The sequence below is a fragment of the Mastomys coucha genome, unplaced genomic scaffold, assembly GCF_008632895.1.
Source record: "Mastomys coucha isolate ucsf_1 unplaced genomic scaffold, UCSF_Mcou_1 pScaffold6, whole genome shotgun sequence".
NCBI lineage: Eukaryota > Metazoa > Chordata > Mammalia > Rodentia > Muridae > Mastomys > Mastomys coucha.
The window spans coordinates 71,083,550-71,102,645 of record NW_022196912.1 but is presented as its reverse complement, the minus strand read 5'-3'; the positions used below and the strand labels follow the sequence as shown (position 1 = coordinate 71,102,645).

General features: G+C 36.8%; 1 protein-coding gene across 2 annotated transcripts; it reads left to right on the top strand.

Annotated features, from left to right (window-relative positions):
- The first annotated feature begins 1,436 nt into the window (after positions 1–1,436).
- Mbip (MAP3K12 binding inhibitory protein 1) lies at positions 1,437–18,816 on the top strand. Of its 2 annotated transcripts, none has more exons than XM_031356288.1 (9): positions 1,437–1,651; positions 5,017–5,136; positions 6,829–7,047; positions 7,136–7,232; positions 9,792–9,857; positions 10,114–10,266; positions 11,597–11,694; positions 16,251–16,289; positions 17,878–18,816. In XM_031356288.1, the coding sequence occupies exons 1-9, from the start codon at positions 1,520–1,522 to the stop codon at positions 17,980–17,982; spliced, it is 1,029 nt and encodes a 342-aa protein (XP_031212148.1). In that variant the 5' UTR covers positions 1,437–1,519; the 3' UTR covers positions 17,983–18,816. The 2 variants fall into 2 exon arrangements, with proteins under 2 accessions (XP_031212148.1, XP_031212149.1); XM_031356289.1 differs by having other exon boundaries at positions 1,446–1,651; positions 17,881–18,816.
- Positions 18,817–19,096: the final 280 nt, after the last annotated feature.

The window sequence follows — 19,096 nt, the reverse complement described above, 5'->3', positions numbered from 1 at the left end:
TGTCTTGAAAAACCAAAAAAAAAAAAATCTGATTTCATTACTTGGTATAGAACAAGGACTCTTAGATTCCACATTACAGTTGTCACGTATTAACAAGAGACTCAGAGACAAAATGTGCTAACATTGCAATGAATTGTGAACTTCTATTACAGAGATGAGTGACTTGAATGAGAGGGTGCTTGATTTGAGTTTGAATCTTGTGAAGATTGTATTGTCAAACCTAAGTTTACATCTTACTGCTAACAAGGAAACAGACAAGCTTTCTCAAGATCCTGTTAAGCCTGATAATACCAGAAGTCTCTGGATATAAGTGAATAAGAGGCTCCTTAGACAGGTAAAAGGAGTTCTTTCATTTTTACTGTCCTTATCCCAGCGTCCCTTAATTCCTTTTTCTTCCTTTACTCAGTCTGTTCTCAAAGGATAGTTAATACCCATTAACTTCATACTTCTACTTCCTGTATGCTAAATGCGCTCAACTATCATGAAGAGTTTTAAATCGTCTGTTTGTTTGCTTGCCTGCTTGCTTTTTGAGACTGGATTTCTCTGTGTAGCCCTTGCTGTCCTGGAACTCACTTTGTAGAACAGGCTGGCCTCAAACTCAGGAATTTACCTGCCTCTGCTTCCCTAGTGCTTTGGGATTAAAGGCCTGAATCACTGCCTTCAGGCGAGTTTTAATTCTTTTGTCCTTTATCTTTTAAGCTTGTTTTAAAATTTTAATAGAACTCTACATTATAAAATTATAACTTTTTTCCCTAAAATAAAGCTATTTAATAATACCCGACAAGTGTTGATTTAGTTTTATATCCTAATTTGAAAGAGTGTGATTACATGGAATAAGTTGGTTCATATTTCTATTGGATTTATATTGAAACAATTTCAAGGTCAAGTGTCCAGTTATCGCCCCGAGAAACTTGCGTGTCAGAACTTTGACATAAACTATTTTGCAACTGTAGTCATCAATGTCGTTCTATGGTAGGAAAAAGAAGCATAATGTAGCCCTTTCATTATTTTTTAATTCTCATATCAAACAATCTTATAGAGATGAAAATGTTCTATCTAGTAACGATCACCCTGGGTCAAGTTTCCAGTAATTAGAAAATTGCAAAGCACTGCTCCATCACTGACCCACAATCTTTTTCCAAGACAACTAACTCCACCACCGGCCTGCTAATATTTTAATTTTTAATAGCAGGACTCAAATTCTAACGCTTAACAGTAAGGCTCTGCCAACATTCACAGGGAGCATCTAAAAGCCAAGCTGGTTTCTAAACCAAGGCCGACCATTGAAAACACTACCAGATAGAAGGTCCCGCTTCCCAGTCACACATTCCCTCCGAGCACAGATATCCTTGCTTTTGATTGGTCTTCCTGTGTGTCTGTCACATATAGAGGGTGGGGCCTATCCTCAAGCTCTAAGTGAGACTCTGTAGTTTACGTCATCTCAGTGCGACGAGATCCGCGAGGGAGGGGTGGGGTGAGCACTCTTCGCGGTGGTTTGGGGGCTGCTGTAGAAGGTGTCATGGCTGCTGCTGCTGCGGAGCATAGTTCCTCAAGCAGCAGCGAGAAGAACCTGGAGCAAAGCTCCAGCCCCCTCTTCACCCGCGAGGTCCTCTGCGAAGTCTTTCGCTCCTTGCACACCCTGACAGGACAGGTAAGTGGAGGTGCGGCGTGGGGGAGGGGGAGAGGGAGAGCACCTCCGCCCTGTCCCCTTAGTGCTCTCGGAGGCGGGGGTCGCGGAGCCCGCTGGCACGGTGTGTGCCGCTGGTGTGCCGAGGCCGGGCTGCCGAGACCCGGAGGATCCCAGGCCCAGCTGCCTGGGACCGGGAGATGCCAGCGGTACACTCGATGGCCAAGCTTGAGTACCAAGGTCTAGAGAAAATCGGGGTCCTGGCCCCGAACGCTTGCAAAAAAAAAAAAAAAAAAAAAAGATGCTTAAAAGATGATGAGGGCTAAGGAGGCTCCTGGCGATTACGGCCCCTTTGCCTCCAGTATATTTATCATAGAAATTCACTGGTTAATATGGCCTGAAACTTTTCCTCTCACCATCTCCACTCCTTAGGGATGATTTACTCAGTTTTGTTGTTGTTGTTGTTGTTGTTTTCTCTGTCTTACCATTTAGTGTATCTCTTACTCTTTTAAACGGGGAGGGATGTAGAAGGATTTTCACAATTTCCTTTGTAGTATGCCTAAATTTTAGTGTAAATTGTTGGATGAGTTATGTGTGGCGACTTCTAACTACATCACGACTGTCGGTAACTTAGCTAATTGCTCTTTACAGAAAATGTCACAGTAAACCTGGATTTTAAAAACTAGGTTGCACTTTACTAGATAGTCATTCGTGATGTAAATGAGGCAATTTTTAAATAAGGAACAAAAGTATGTTTGCCTGCTTTTAGAAGAGTTTTGTGTCAAACATGTTTCCTAGTTTGTTTAGGGGGTAGTATAGTGCATGAAATGGACACAGCACACATTTATGTCAAGGGCAGTGTGGTACCTGTGAGAATAGAGCATTTACCTGATTTGTGAGAATTATTTTTAAAATCCTTACTTGGAAAACCTTAGTTTATTTTGACTGGCAAACTACTTGAGTTGTACATTCTGTTTAGTGTTATAAGGCACTTATTACTGGACTTCTAAAAGTTAAAATGTTTAAACTCAGTTGTGCCTGATAAACAATTATGAAAAAAATTGTACAAAGTCTTAAAAGCACTTTCCTTATTAATATTTCAGTAGTAACATCCCAGATCTTTAAATAGTTTAAAAGTTAGAGAACTTTTTGGCATGCATTTGGAACTTAAAGATTTATCATTTATATTCTAATTAATGTCAAGATGAGAAAAATATTCTCAAATATTATGCTTAGAAATTGCAAAATAATTTACATTGATAAATTATTTGAGTTATAAAATATCAATTTTGCATACTGAATTTTTCAAAATTATATAAATTTATCCCAAAGGTTCAAATGGAAAAATGATTAAGCTTAACTTATGCCACCTGCCAAAAATGTCTAGAGAAAATGACATTTTTGTAACAGTAAAGGGACCTTTATGCAAGTGTCAAATAAAAGATTTTTTAAAAAATTAATTAAATGCTATTTTAATGATATGTATTTTGAGATGCATGATTAAGGATGAAAGCCATCCACACTTATAAAGTTGCCCCTCAGAATGTGTCCTTTTGCAACAGATTAAAAGGATTTTTAAGATGTAAATTGTAATATGTTTAAGTTCATCTTAAGTATCATTGAATTATTAGTGTAAAACTGAATTGTTAAAAAGAATTTTTCCTCCAAGTGCAACTAATGTGTTTCTACTGAGCATACATAATTGAATATTCAGTGTTAATAGTGTATTAATAGAAAATTTTGAATGTCTGGTTACTGTCCCAAGAATTATGGGGTAAAAATTCATAGACTCCATATGTTACTGGAGAATTTGCTAAATGAATAATTGTATTATTTGGGGGCCATTTTAAGTTAACTTGTCACCTTATTGTTTGGTTTCCATAAAAGACCAGGTATCTCCAATTGCCTTTGGGAGCTTCCATGATTCTTCCAAATTGCCATGAGAATATGATCCAAATATTAACATTTCTTTCCTATAGTTATTTTCTCTAGAAAAGGTGATGCTTTGCTTTGCTTGAAGGTTTGCCTGCTTATTCTCCAAACAAAAATCTGCCAAGAGATCTATAGCTGACTATGGCAAGAATAAGAAGCTGTAAGATTAAAAAAACAAGACATGAATTACTGTCCATGGAACCAAGGAGATCTCAGGTTCCTATGTTAAGCACTCTACTGTATAAATTATGGATACAGAAACCTACTGCCTAAGACCAGAGGCATCTGAGTCCATACTTGGCACACATAAAGAAATATGAAATTTTACATAGGCTATACTGACAAAGATAAACTTATACTAAGTTAAGATTTGATGGTAAGGTTAATAAGATAACTGAATTTATTATTCTATATGAAAGTAATCCATCAACACATGTCTTGGTTTTTTATTCTTACAGCTCATTAAATTTGTATTTAAGCTCATGAAACATGTATCTTTACTTTGTAGAAAATATGACTTAATTTTTAATAAATTATTCTTGCAAAATAAGTATCATTGACTTGCATCCACTTGAATTGTGTCTAGAAAAGTTTATAGTGATTCTCTCATACTCAGTCAAATGATTACAAGTGGAACCTTCGCTCTCTAAAGTTTTGACTGATTTTGATATTAATTTTATATTCAGGTTCTTGGTAGTTTTCTGGATATACTTTTGTTCTAATAAATCACTACTTGATGAGAAATTTTCATATTATGAGACATATCTTTCTAGAAAATCCTTAAGAAACACACTGCACATTTACTTTTGGCTTTGTTACACTGCTGTGGGAAAGTACTTGTTTTTTATCTTAATAATTTCATAACTGATAGTTTGATTTTTATTTGAAGTAGTTACTGTCATCTGTCCCTATGTGTGGATAATCTTTAGTTTTAAATACTTTTTTTTAATTGGTTAAATTTGAAAACAATAAAAGTGATTCAGAAGACATCAAGGTAATGATATATTTTAGGCATGTATTTGTGTGGTATGTAACAAAGAGAATACACTTTCTGAACCGCCGTAGTTGATCTTTGTCTGTTTAATGCCTAGTTGGAATTTAGTAGGATTCTGACCAGGGCAGACCTATTTTTGGATACCTTCCAGTGGTATTTAAGATTTCAAAGTATCAAAAGAAGTTTGTCTTTCATGGATGGCTTTTCAAAGATGGCCCTACTATACAGACATAGGAACAGAATTAAAATAATAAGACATGTTGTTATTTTTTATTTTCAAAGCCATGCCTTTTGGCATTTTAAAATGGCAACTAGGTAAAACATTTTATTATGTTATTGAAACTCAGTAACTTTGAGCAAAACAGGCATGCATTGCTCCATAGAAATCTTATTTTTGTGATAATCCCAGATATATAGCTTAATCGTGTAATTTTTGTGATGTTGCTGGTTTGCTTCTTTGAAGCTTAACCTCCGAGATGATGTGGTGAAAATTACAATCGATTGGAACAGGCTCCAGAGCCTCTCAGCATCCCAGCCTGCACTGCTCCTTACTGCACTTGAACAACACGTTTTGTACTTACAGGTAAATTTCATATTAGAAATGTTTACTGGATATTGAAAATAGAAGTTAGCTATAGTTAAGTTAACTATTTAAGTATTATTTTTCAGTTCTACCTCAACATTCTATTAACAGTATTATCAATAAAAGGTTACTGAAATCCATATTGTCTGTTAATTTCACTAGTGATCGGGTTAGTTATGAGAATATAGCCCAATAGGCCAATGTGAGGATGAGATTGAATAAATGCAATTCTATTCAATCCTAGGCTTTGCTGAAAATTCAATACAGTTCATCTATGGTGGGTTATAATTAAGCAATAAGACACGGCAGGTGTGAGTCATGCTATGATAATGATTCCATGCCTTGGGTGAGTTTGGAGGCTCATGGAGTGCTTTCAGTGGTTCAAGAAGTGGCATTATCCCAGCGTGACACATCCTGGAGTGTCTATTGCAATTAAACAGTTTCAGCATAGTTTTTAAAAAGAAAGTAATTTCTGTGACATTAATGTCTCATCTTAGTGAGTAGCCAGTCACTATTTCATCTTAATAATTTGAAATGATTTATCCTTTATTGGAAGTCAATATTGAATTATTTATAATGGTATTGTTACATTTTTAATATTTCAGCTTAAGAAATGAACAGTATTATAACCTTGCTGTTGTTGTTGAACATCTCTGCAAGTGTAATTGATGTGAGCTGAAGGTTTTCTCTCATCAGGATAAGCAGAATTGCTTTTCTGGTCACTTTACCATGTTGAAGATGTTAGAAGATTTCAGAAAAGTACTTTCTGGGAATGTTTAACTGTGTTTCATGATAAAAAATGACAGTTAACACTTTGTTTGAAGGGCAAGTAGTGAGCTATAGAACTCAAATGTGGACCATTTCCAGGTGGGGATGACGAGGAATGGAAGGAAGTGAATTTCCATTATGAAGACATATTTTCCTTAAACCTACTGTAGTTGATGGGATCTCTTTCCAGCTCGTGGTCTTTGTAGCATGTTTTGTTTTTTCTCTCTCTTTCCCCCTTCTCTCTCTCTCTCTCTCTCTCTCTCTCTCTCTCTCTCTCTCTCTTTCTCTCTCTCTCTCTCTCTCTCTCTTTCCTTCTTTCTTTTTTCTTCTTCCTGTGTGCATTTTCTTTTGTGAAATTTCATTTCATGACCCAATAAGATATCTTGCTATGTGAGGGAAAGGCTGAATGTTCACTCGGGGTGACACCTATATACATCATATCCTTGCTCTCTCAGTCATTTTGGCCAACTGTACTTTGAAGTGGAGAATCTCAGCAATACAGTGATAATGCAGGGCTTTGCTGAGTGAGCACTGCTCTCCTGCTAAGGAGGGAGAACACTCAGCTTAGTGTTCTGAATGACATGTTAATTAAGAGGCTTCCAGGCCAGAGACTGACGCTTTGATTTAGCACAAAATAAAAGATGAATGAAAGAATGGTTTCCTCAAAGAAAAATTTAAATATCCTCAGGTTTTCTTTCTTTTCTTCTTTTTTTTAAAAATAAATGTACAGCAAATGATAAGGATGTACAGCAAATATAAGTAGAAAATAGAAAGCCTGTGTGTGGTCAGACCTGTGTGTCCTTGAATGCCAGCTTTTTTAATATAATAACTGATAATATTCATTTATGTAGCAGCAGCTTATATAAATCTATCACTAGTTAAGATGAGTTTGAACCTGAGCAGATGTCACTGTGTTCCTTTCAGCCTTTTTTAGCAAAACTTCAATCTTTAATTAAAGAGAATTCAACAGCTGCAGAGATAAGACAGACAGAAGCAGAGACCAAGAGTGAACTAAGAGCCAAACATCCGACTGGGGACCTACAAGATGAAGGAAAGCTCAAAGACTCTGATTTAGGAGATACGAAAAAGACACAAAACCATTTTGATCCAGAAGTAGTGCAAATAAAGGCTGGAAAAGCAGAAGTAAGTTTGGGCTGGTACAAGGATCAGGGTAACATTACCTTTAAAAGTTCTATTGTGTTTAGATTGTTAAATTATTTGTTGTTTGTAGATTGACAGACGAATATCTGCATTTATTGAGAGAAAACAAGCTGAAATCAATGAAAACAACGTCAGGGAATTTTGCAATGTTATTGATTGTAATCAAGGTAACTAGAAGTTTGTTTTTTTTAACAACTGCTATAATATTTTGTTTTAAAGACAAATAACATTAAGAACAAGATTCTATTTTGCAGGTTTTTAGTCGGTAATTAATGCAGTAGAATTTTCCTTTATTTAGTAATGGGCTCTGTTGACAAGCTGATTTTCATTTTGGTTACACAAAACATCCAAGTGAAGGCAAACTCTAGAGACAGATGTTTACCACAGGTCCAGTAAGATCAGAGTTCCTTTAGAAAGTGAAGGTGAAATGTTGGGTGGCAGAGCTATTCAGATTCACTCTCAGGAGAAAACAAAGCAATGTGAGCTTCAGGTCTGTCAATATACCTGTGAAGTTATGCTAACTCAGTGAATCTGCCAACACTAATAGCATTCCGCAAGAGGGAGCAGTTTTCTCTGGACTCCTGAGCTTCATGGTGGATATACCCAGCTTGCCATGAAGACCTGTGGAGCCCTAGGCCTTTCCCTCTTCACATTGCATACCTTTGGTGTTTCTCCTCTGTCTCCTTTTCTTCTTCACTTGATGCTACCGTGTGTTTCCAGGTCTGCAGAGTACCTGCAGAACACCATCATATACTGTGTAGATTGCCACAGATCATAACCAGTCATCCTTGTAATAACCAGTAAGTAGTTCTTAGAAAAAAATGATGAAGAAAGGTTTGTAATTGGTCTGAACGTTTCTTCTTATTGCCATTAATATCTCTTAGTTAATGATTATAAACATGAAATTCTCCATTGAACTTGGAAGTGACTCATAATCACATTGATATGTGATGCTCTTAACATAATACCGTGGGCTCACTGTGGAATCTAAATTAAACTTTTCTACTGTTAACTTGTGTGCATCTCTAGATTTAGCTCTTTAGAGCAGGTATAACAGTGGCAAAATCTCAGGTGTGGCAATCCAGTTATACACACCTCAAGAGAAAGGGTTTGTTGAGGGAGCAAGGACATGTGTCACTAATGTTATTCCTCTGTTCCTCCTGCTAACTCTATTATTATAAACCACCAGGGGGATAGAAATTGACAAGAATTGAAATGCTCAGCAGGATTCCTTGGCCCATTCAGTCTCTTGCTGGCTCAAAGCAGTGCTAGCTAGAATTGCTGGGAGAGTGAGGAGCACGCTACATGCTTTCTAATGGCTCTGTGCATTTGGAATGTAGGCCTGGAAGGGATGATAGCTTTTTAAAAAAATCCTTAGACCAATGAAAGAATAGAAAGAGTAAAGAAATGTAGACCCCTTACATATATTTTGAGGTGTTTCCAAGGAAAAGAAAGTGAGTGTTTAATCTTAAATATAAAATGTGAAGTAGGTTTGCAATTTTATTTATAGTTCAATTTATCACAGGTCTGTTAGACTTAAGCTTAAAAAATACATTTTAATGTGTTGGTGTATTTTTTAAAGACCTTTCAGTTGGTCTAAGAAAAAAGTTAATTTTAAAAAAATCAGACTTTATGGAATAACAAAGGATTTTAACTCACTTTACATCCATTTTTTTTTTTACAAAATAATATGGAAATTTAACAGAAAATTTATAGTCAGTGTATAGCTTTACTGTTACTTCAAGCATTAATCTGTATTTCTATATGTTACCATATTATATAATGTGTTCATATATAACAATTATGCTAATATTTAATAGTATAGATTATATTAACATATTTATAATTTCTGTTTTATAAATTATTTTTTGAGACATAATTTGGAAGAAATTGTAGTTTTCACCTTGGTACAAATATTAGAAACACTTTTACAACATGTTTTTTCCAAAATCACAGTCTTTAAAAAGTAGGATTAAAAAGAGTAGATGCCTTTTTAATTAGGAATTTTAAAGTTTGTATTGTACTTGAGCTTTCATTGTATATTGAACTTAAGGTTTCAGGACTTTTTTTTTTTTTTTTTTTGGTTTTTGAGACAGGGTTTCTCTGTGTATCCCTGGCTGCCCTGGAACTCACTCTGTAGACTAGGCTGACCTTGAACTCAAAAATCCACCTGCCTCTGCCTCCCAAGTGCTGGGATTAAAGGCCAAGGAGTGTGCCACCACCACTAGCTCAAGACCTTTTTTTTTTAAAATGTAGAATTCTAAGATAAAAATATAAGACATACAATTAATCACTCTGGTAGATGTTCACTAGTTTGGTAATAACAAGTATGCTGAAGAACTTTTTAAGATAATTTGGTAAAGTGGATTCTGTTTATGTCATAGAGTTAGAGTGTGGTGCTATAAAATATATGAATTATATAATGGGTCTTAGTAATCTATGTGGTTCTTAGTAATAAATTATTTCCATTAAAGATTATTAGAAGTCATGCCACTTAATGGTAATGGTTTTCTATATGTAAATCTGGATATTAGATAAAAATATTAAATGTAATTCAATTCAGAGGATAAAGATCCCCAAACTATTTCTGTATGTCACAGTAATTATTATTACTTTTATTTGAAATTCTCTTATGAATAAAATGTGAATTATTAGAAGTTTATCATAATCTTGTACATTTGTAATTAAGAATATATTTAAACTAAGTGTATCCAAATTCTCCCTAGAAAATAGTTGTGCAAGAACTGATGCTGTCTTTACTCCTTATCCTGGATTTAAAAGTCATGTAAAGGGTAAGTGGCCACCCATTTAGTACCTCCCTCACTGGCAGAAGTTTGTTATAGCCTCTTCATATGGTATTCCTTTCCCATCTAAACTTTATTATAAAACAAAAGCATTTGCTTTTTTTTCCTTTACTTCTTCTTTTTTTTTTTTTTGAGCTTGTGCTTCATTGACCATTGTGGAAAAGAATACAAAGTACTGTTATGGAGAGAGAATTTCTGTTCTTGAAACATAAATTTACATAGGCTTAAAAGCTTCTTACCTTAGTTTCTAGAGTTGTGAATACATATGGACCACAGACTAGACCTGAAGGAATTACAGGGTCAGGTCACAAACCTGCAGGCACGCTTCGAGATTGTGGTAATCAGGCAGTGGAAGAACGACTCCAGAATATTGAGGCTCACTTGCGATTGCAGACAGGTAAGAGAGCCGGCTCGTGTTCTGTGATGTGTCTTTGCAAGTCTTAAGGAACTTAGATTCATTTAGCTTCCAGATTTTCCTTGAACATTCATTGAAAACAATCATTCCTCGTATATAAAGCAGCCGAAGAATCTCCAAGGTTCTTGGTCCTTATGCTTTTATCCTTATACTTCTCCACTTGGGAAACAAATTCCAAACACACTGTGTTAGCCTCGGTTTATTGAAGTCACAACAGACAATGAATGTAATATTCTACTTGTCTGACAGCCTCTAATTATTATTAGTCACCAACTACAAAATATGGATAATTGTGGTCCTGGTCCTCAATGCACTCACAGACAATAAACATATAAATGAATAAGTGCCTAGGGAAAACGAAACCATAATTATTGAGCAGTACTTTTTGTCAGTGTGAACGTGTCATGCCCATGCCAGTATAGTACTTAATAGTACTCTGTGGAGGTGTTGGTGATGTCACTATTGGAAAGATATTTGCCCAGGACATTATAGGAAATGACAACTGGGGATTGATTCTCCTAATGCCCCTAGATGTTTGACTTCCCTCTCTCCATCTACTGCTGTAGAGGAAGTGTCTGTGACCTCTGTCTTCGATGGCTACTTTTCATCCTCTAGCCAAAGTGCAGCTTTTCGGGCTGATATCTGATACTGTTTCTACTTCTGTAGAACTTCTTCAGTAGTTGTCTGTTGCTCTCACACACATAGCAAACTTACTACTTACCCAGAGAGACCAGGGTGCTCTAGAGCAGAGGCTGCATGTGAGGCTGGAAGGGGTAGAGAGAGTCTGAATGCGGTAGTGAACTTGATGTTTACTTATCTTTAACACACCATACCTCCTCCTCGACAGTGATGAGGAGAGCCCTTTAAACATGATTCTAGGTCAGAGGAGAAGGTATTCCATGCTAGAAGGAATGGAAGCTGAAGAAAATGATGGGACATATAACACAGCCGTCAAGCGGAACTGTCATCTTCTCACTGTAGGATTTCCCTCCTGAGTAACTACCAATGCCTATTAGAAACTAGTCAGTGTCTTAGAAAGTGAATCTCACAAAAAACCTATAGCAACTTGGGAAGCAGAGGCAACATCTAGAAAGCAGAAGTCTCTAATTTGTCTCAAAGAATGCAGAGTGAAACTGTGAGCTAAGGATGAAGCCATGAGCTAAGGATTTCAATTGATTTTGCTTTCATCTGCTTAAGTTTTAAGTGGTTTTCTTGTTGTTCTATATACATGTATTTGTATGATATTTTAAAAATAAAAATGATAAGAAAACAGAACTATTAAGATTTCAGCATTTTTTTCCTATGCATTTAGGTGGCCCAGTACCAAGAGACATCTATCAGAGAATTAAAAAGCTTGAAGATAAAATCCTTGAGTTGGAGGGCATCTCTCCTGAATATTTTCAATCTGTAGTAAGTATTAATGTCTTCTAAAAACAAAGTGTTATTTTAAAGATTTTCACTATATAATAGTGTACTCATTGATCCACATGTGAAACACTTTTAAAATTAAGAGATAGAGGAACTCAGTACTATGGAGGTGATTATCTGTCTCTTTAAGACTTCTAATTCTGAGTATTTTAGTGTAGGTACACTTGTCCTCACCTATGGAGATTCTGTTGTGCCATCTGCATGTCATCGTAACTCAGCCTTTGGTGGTCCAGCCTGTGACTCTGTAGAGGCTATCTTGTGAAGTAGTACTTGTTCTTTGTCTTGATGGTCTGTCCCCCAGACTGTTTCACTCAGCTCATACGTAGCTACATTTCTCACAGCTGAACAGGCCATACCTTGTACTCTCACCCATTTTTCTTAGACCTTTGACTGGCTTGTACTTGTTTAATTCCTCCATTCTCTTGTTCATTTGTTCGTTCATTCATTCATTCATTCATTTATCCTTAGCCCCCTTTCTCAAGGACATTGAGAAGCTGTTTTCCTAATAAGCACCTTCTTTGCACATCAGTGTTTCAGAAAACCCTGAGCTCATTGTTTCCCACCATCTTCTGACGAGGTACTTCTCTTCTTTTGCTATATTTGTTTGTTTGAGTCCTGTGACAGATTCTCACTATATAACCCATAGTTTGAACTCTCAATTCTTCTATGTCAGCTTCCTTTCAAAGTCTACTAACTAACCATTAGCCATGCCCTATTCATTTATTTACTTACTCACTTGATATCTAGTCCATTCTGTGTGTCCCAAGATGAACTGTGGAGAGGTTCAAAGGAGAACAAGAAACAGATCTGGGGCCATGAGTGGTGGCACTCATCTTTAATTCCAGCACTCAGGAGGTATAGGCAGGTGGATCTCTTGAGTTCGAAGTTAGCCTAGTCTACAAAGTGAGTTCTAAGACAGTCAGGGCTACACAGAAAAACACTGTATCCAAAAACAAAAGATACAATACACATTGATGCTTTTCATAATTTTCTGCTTTTTATAATAGTTTATTAGGGAGTTTGTTTTTTAACCAATGGAAAGAATTTTAGTTCTTATTTTGTTCCATGAATCAAATATAATTTTTTCCTGTTAATTTTTATCTTTTTATATGGTATGCTCCAATGATACTAAGGATAGTCAACCTCTATCCAGTTTCTAGATGATTCCACAAGTTTAGAATTCATCTACATATGAATCTATATAAAGACATTTCAAGTAAAATCTTTTCATAGTTCAGAAATTCAGTTTCCAACAAAAGATCAATTTTTAAGACATATAACCAGAAAATCTAGACTATAGTCCACATTACTCTGTAGAGAGAAGGGTATATAGACTTCTCGATTCCTCTCAGTGAGAAAGAAGATAACCCTTGATCTGGCTTTACTCCAGGTAAGGTGTGTAGCCAGACAGGACTCACTCCATTATGGAATGTCAGTATACAGTTTTTCCCTTTGGCCTTGTGCCATACCTGTGCATAGGTCTAGAGGACAGTTAGTCTCCATGCTTAAACCTTTCCAGTTCTGTGCTATCAACTTACATGGCCTCTCTAGTACTGATGTGTAGGATTTCTTCCATTCAGAGACATAATTTTAAAGATCTAGTAATTCTTTTTTTTACAAAGCACCACTGTTCCTAACTTGTTATCAGCTCTCGTTTTGTGAATGCATGACTCACTCTGGCTGATGTGTGTCTGTTTCTAATTCTTCCTTCCAGTGCAGCTGTGGAGTCAACAAGTTTCATGTCTTGGAGTGTTGCACACAGTTCTCACTCTTTAGGTTTCAACCTGCTTCTCAACACAGATTATCTCAACTGCCTTAAGTATGGGTCATATAATTTAGAAACTTATTTGCTATTTCTGTCTTGATACCCTCCTCTACTACTAAATTGACATTCCACTAAAAAAAGATCACCCCTCCAGATTTCCTCATTTGTACTAATGACAGAATCATTTTGCTAACAGAACTGGACTTTTCCTTGCTTTCTTCCCATATCTCATCACCAGCAGCTGTCAGTTTTTCTCTGTTTGTTTCCTGTCCTGTCCCCATCTCAGGATCTTATTTCACAGTGCTAGGATAGCACTGTTTCCTCATTCTTATTTGATCTCTGCTCCCTAAAATATCATAAATCTTTCCAAATACTGTTTCACAAGTCATTCCCTGCCAAATAATTTCAGTGAACCCCCGCCTGGAAAAGATAAAAACACTTCTGGGTACAGCATTGAAGTTTCTGTACAATGTGGTGACTGCTGCTTAATGTAGAACAGATCCTCAATAAACTAAACACCCAAAGAGTAAGGGCGTGGTAGTCTTGTTCTTTCATTAACTAAATCCATAGTAAGATCTGTAAACTAGATTGAGATGAAGGTCTCACTGGAGGATCTGCTACAACCACACTGTCTTAGGACATCAGTTCTGTTGTTAAAAAGAATTGTACTAAATAAGAAGCTGACCCTTATCCCTGCGTGAACAGGTGGATAAAAATGGGTAGGCATGGCTGGTGCTTAAATAGTAGACTTTGGAAAGTATATCACTCTTGCTCCAAAGCAATGTCTAGATGTAACTCTTGATTTTAAGGGACGATGTGTCAGAGGAAAAGAATACAAAATTTAGGCCAAATCCATAAAATTAACTGCCCTTTACAGCTGGTTAACAGAAGGTGGCTTGTAGGAGCAGCCTCCTTACCTCTGGGTTACCTTAGTGCACAAGTTGCACTAAGTTGCAGAGATAGGGTCATCTTTCATTAGGACACAGGTTTTCTAAAGTTAGCTGTAAATTCCTGCTAGTGTGAAATACAGTGAAATACAGTGTGAAATACAGACATTTATGGATTATCTGTGTGACTGTTTTTGCTGGTTTGGTAAAATCCTAAATATTTTCTCTCAAGTGTCAAGCTTTGTTAAAATGTTTACCTTTATACTCAGATATCCTCATACCTAAGAAAAAAATCTACACACTATATATAGTGTATCTAAATGTTCTTGTGAAATAATTATATTGAAACCTAAAATAGGCCCCAGAGACTCAGATTACTGTATTTTTAAGTCATTGATCCATGTGTACCTGCTCTCATTCTAGTATTTTATTTTTATTTTGTTTTTTTTTTGATAATGGTGTGATTGTTCATGACATAGAGCTATTGGTATTCCATTGATTAAACTGTTGGCATCACAAGGGTAAGTGTTTTGATGAGTATCTAAAAAAGCGACTTTTCAGGTATGTAAGAGTCTGAACAGTGGATGGATTAAAGTTAAGCTCCACCTGTCCATGTGCCCCACCATAGATACCTAGCCCAGCTTGGCAAAGAGTGGAGCATACTTATCTGCGCTCCATTATTCCAAGTCTAATAATTCTAGCGCTTAATGACTGCTATTTAATATAGCTGCTCATATGAGGCATTCTTATGTGGTATTCAGATCAGCTTTTGACATGAAAGGGAATCTGAGTTTTAATTTCTTCTAAATCTTTGTGATCATATATGTTCATTAAAAGTTCTTCTATGTACATTCGTCATTGGTTTTGTTTTGTTTTTTTTTTGGTTTTTGTTTTGTTTTTTGGGTTTTTGTTTTGTTTTTGTCAGATATGTTCATGTAGTAATTTGACACTCAATTATTTCATTACACCACAGTTCAAAAGGCTGAGTAGTTTGTCTCTGTGAGTCCTGTCAGCTTGACAAGAATCTAACATTGAGGCAAGCATGCACGTGCATATACACCACCAGGGATTGAACCCAGGGCTGGGCAAGGGTTTACCACTGTGCCATCTCTTTAGCCCCACTACAAGAAATATGAATTTAAACTGACTCATATAATACGGAAATTATAAAACAATGAGAACACAGTCTTCAGGGTTGATGTAGTTGCAAAGTCAAGACGAGTTCTTGCTCCTCTTAGATCTATTTGGTGCTGGCTTCTTCCATTGGTACATGGCAAGGCTGCTATGCATTTTAGAAATTTATCCACATACAACAGTGGCCCACAGGAACCTTTGTTTTCTCACAAGAGAAGTTTGCAGAAAAGTTCTCCTTAACCTCCAGCAGACCCTCCTTACTCATTGGCCACAATTGGGCCATGTGCAGGTCAGTTTCTAAGCAAGAGCATTGGGGTAGGGTAGGCACTGCCTTGAGTCACAGAGAGGGGACAAAGAGCTGCTTGCTTAGACTGGCCCAGCGCCTTTCATGGTCAAAGATACCTGTTTGCACATATGTAAGTGTTATGTCTGTGTTTACTTCTTTCTTTTAATATGCCACGTACCCTTTTCCTCTAGCCATTGTGACTTCTCTTGATCAGTTTCCCACTTATGAAACTCTAGTAACTAAGGGAAAGTAGGTATTTGCCAGAGAGCAACTTGCTGTTACACTGTTACACAACTATTTATAACAGTGCCCTCCTCTGTGGGTAACTTTGTAGGCAGTACTTCACAAGTGTAGAGTTTTGCCTGGGGTTCACAAATGCTTTCTGAGTATCTACCATACAGTCTTTCATAAGAGAAGTAATGCTGATGTTTTCTAAATAGTGATTATTTTGTTACTTTTAAACTAGAACTTTTCTGGAAAAAGAAGAAAAGTCCAACCACCTCAGGTAAGTCATTCTGTTTTCCTTTGAACTTCTGAAATAATTAATGAGCTTTATACCTTATTAATAAATGTGTCTACTCTTGTTGCTTTTAGGTCATACCTTGGCAGACTTTAGGTTGAATTAGGAAAGTTGTTTTATCTTAATAGAATTATCTTATAGAATGATTTCAATAGGCTAATTAAATAAAATAATCTTCACTTTTTTTTAAGATTTATTTATTTATTATATGTAAGTACACTGTAGCTGTCTTCAGACACACCAGAAGAAGGCATCAGATCTCATTACAGATGGTTGTAAGCCACCATGTGGTTGCTGGGATTTGAACTCAGGACCTTTGGAAGAGCAGTCAGTGCTCTTACCTGCTGAGCCATCTCTCCAGCCCCCACTTTGTTTTTAATAGAATATTTGGGTTAGAAAACACTAAGTGCCTGAATAACTTTAGTCTCCTCTTTGCCTTTTCTGAGCACAACTAAATTAGCATTATCTAAATCAAAAAGAGGTGGCATCGTGCCTAGGGAGATGGCTTAGTGGGCAGAGGGCTTACATAGCATATTCAAGAACCTGAGTTCTGATGCCTAGCACCTGCTTCAAAAGCAGAGCATAGTGGTGTGGGTCTTTTACTTCAGCATTGGGAGATGGCAGCTTACTGACTAGTCCAGTCTCAAAAAGTGTGATGGGGAACAGTTGTGGAAGATACCCACTGTTAGTCTCTGACTGCCATAGGCATATATATCCACAAACACACTCTGTCCCAGCTGCACATACACAAAGGCTAATTGCAGCCTAGCTGTCTGACCAGAATACTTTTTAGTTGAACTAAAATAGTATAATTTTGCCAGCCTTAATGATGTAAATTAAAGTTGAGGAAAACTTAAAATTTGCTGTATTTTTAAATAATATGTTGCTACTGTGTGTGATGATATATACCTGGGATTGTAGAACTCTGGAGCATGAGCTGAAAGGGTCAGAAGTTCAAGGGCAGCCTGAACTATATAGTAAAACCCTGTCTCAGCATGCCCTGTCTGTCCCTCAAAGCAGCTTATTACATACTTACTGTCAAAATTTGAGTCAGTCTTTGAGAGAAGCCTTTGTTTTGTAGATTATGGTCCTTCAGAAGGAAAGTTCTAGGTATTTTAGGCATCTAAGCTAATCCTCCAGTATATGGTTTTGCTATAGATTATGAGTTCACAGGGTTTTTGTTTTTTTGTTTTTGTTTTTGTTTTTTACAAAAGCTTTTATTGGTCTTTCAAAGCACAAAAACTCCAGAAAAGCTTTGTCATTAGGGAAGAGAAGCAGGTCAGTATGACACCGTGTTTATATATGCATTTGTTCTGTGTTGCTAGAATGAAATCCAGGGCCTCACACACATCAAGCAAATGCCCTGTACTGAGCCGTATGGTTACAGCCCAGTAAAAAACAGAGGCCTTGTTAGTTTGTGCCTCTAAATTATGGCACAGTCACTATACACAGCTGTCAGTCTCAAAATTATTATTCAGTAATATGCTGCTGAATAGTTAGGTATTTATAGTTCCCTGAGAACTTTTATCTGTCTTCAGAAACTTAAGTCTTATTCAGCAATTTGTGTTTCTAGCAGAACTATTCACTGGCTGAACTGGATGAGAAAATTAGTGCCCTCAAACGAGCCCTGCTCAGAAAGTCAAGAGAAGCAGACTCCATGGCCACTCACCTCCCGTGAGACCACTCTTGTCACATCGCTTTCCTTTAAGATGCATATGCTTAACTGTGTGCAGTGTATTTATCAACATAAACTTGTCTGACCACAAATAGTCAAATATTGCAGTGTTTGGAAACGTGTGAACCTTGACAATAGCACTGCGTGAACTTACTCCTGTTTCAAAGGAGGCATTTTGGATATCAAGCAACTTAATTTGAAAGAACTTTTTTTTGGTGGACCACCAGAGATTATTATTTTGATAGTAGTATTTAAAAGGACTTTATATTTGTAACATTGATTAACCATTTTGGTTTTTTAGTTTATATTACTATTTTGTACATAGTAGGCATTTAACAAGCATTTATTGACAAAAAAATAAAACAAAAAATAAATAAAAATGCTTGTGTATAAACTTTTTAAAATGTCTTTCTTATTGTAAATAAACACTTTTGACCGGTTTTATCACCTTCTTGGCTGTGCGGCCTCGAGGAGCTTAATCTCTTTGTGCCCTGGTTTGCTGATCTATAAAGGGATTGATGGGAGAGCCTACTTCCTTGATGCCATGAAGATCAGTGAGCTGGATTGGCTGTCCTGAAGGAGTGTCAAGTGACGTGGTAAACGTTAATGTTGGTGTGTAATGTGCATCTGTCCTTGGACAATACTGAGCCATCACAGAAATGCCATTGCCCAGCTGGGAACAGCACCTAAAAGATGCAGCTGCAGCTGTGTCCCATCTTACAGAGCAGCTGCTTGAGAATTGTTTGAATGCAAGGACTAGAATTTACCTTGGATCACCTGTAAAAGAGAAGAGGTTAAAAACGAGTGTTACTGGAGGAAATATAACATCAGTTAAAACCGCTCTGACCTAGCCTGTGTTCTGTTCTCCCTCAGTATGTCTTCCCCCTCTTTGCTCTCTCTTTACTACATTTACACAGTCAGGAGAGTCTCTCTACTGACTGGTTCTCCAGCCCTCTCTACTTGAAGAGTGATAAAAGCCTCTACGTTTTTTGTTTCCCCACATGAACTGATAGTATAGTTCTGTCTTTATTAACTGCAACCTCTTCTAGTGGTCAGTGACCAGCTTTAGTACACTCAGCTCTGAGAACCTCAGTTCCTGTCAATAACAACTGCTTCC

Coding starts and splice junctions, on each gene's coding strand:
- Mbip (XM_031356288.1), top strand. CDS start 1,520: ATGGCTGCTGCTGCTGCGGAGCATAGTTCCTCAAGCAGCAGCGAGAAG. Junction 5,137..6,828: donor AACACGTTTTGTACTTACAG/GTAAATTTCATA, acceptor TGTTCCTTTCAG/CCTTTTTTAGCAAAACTTCA. Junction 9,858..10,113: donor ATTTAAAAGTCATGTAAAGG/GTAAGTGGCCAC, acceptor TTCTTACCTTAG/TTTCTAGAGTTGTGAATACA.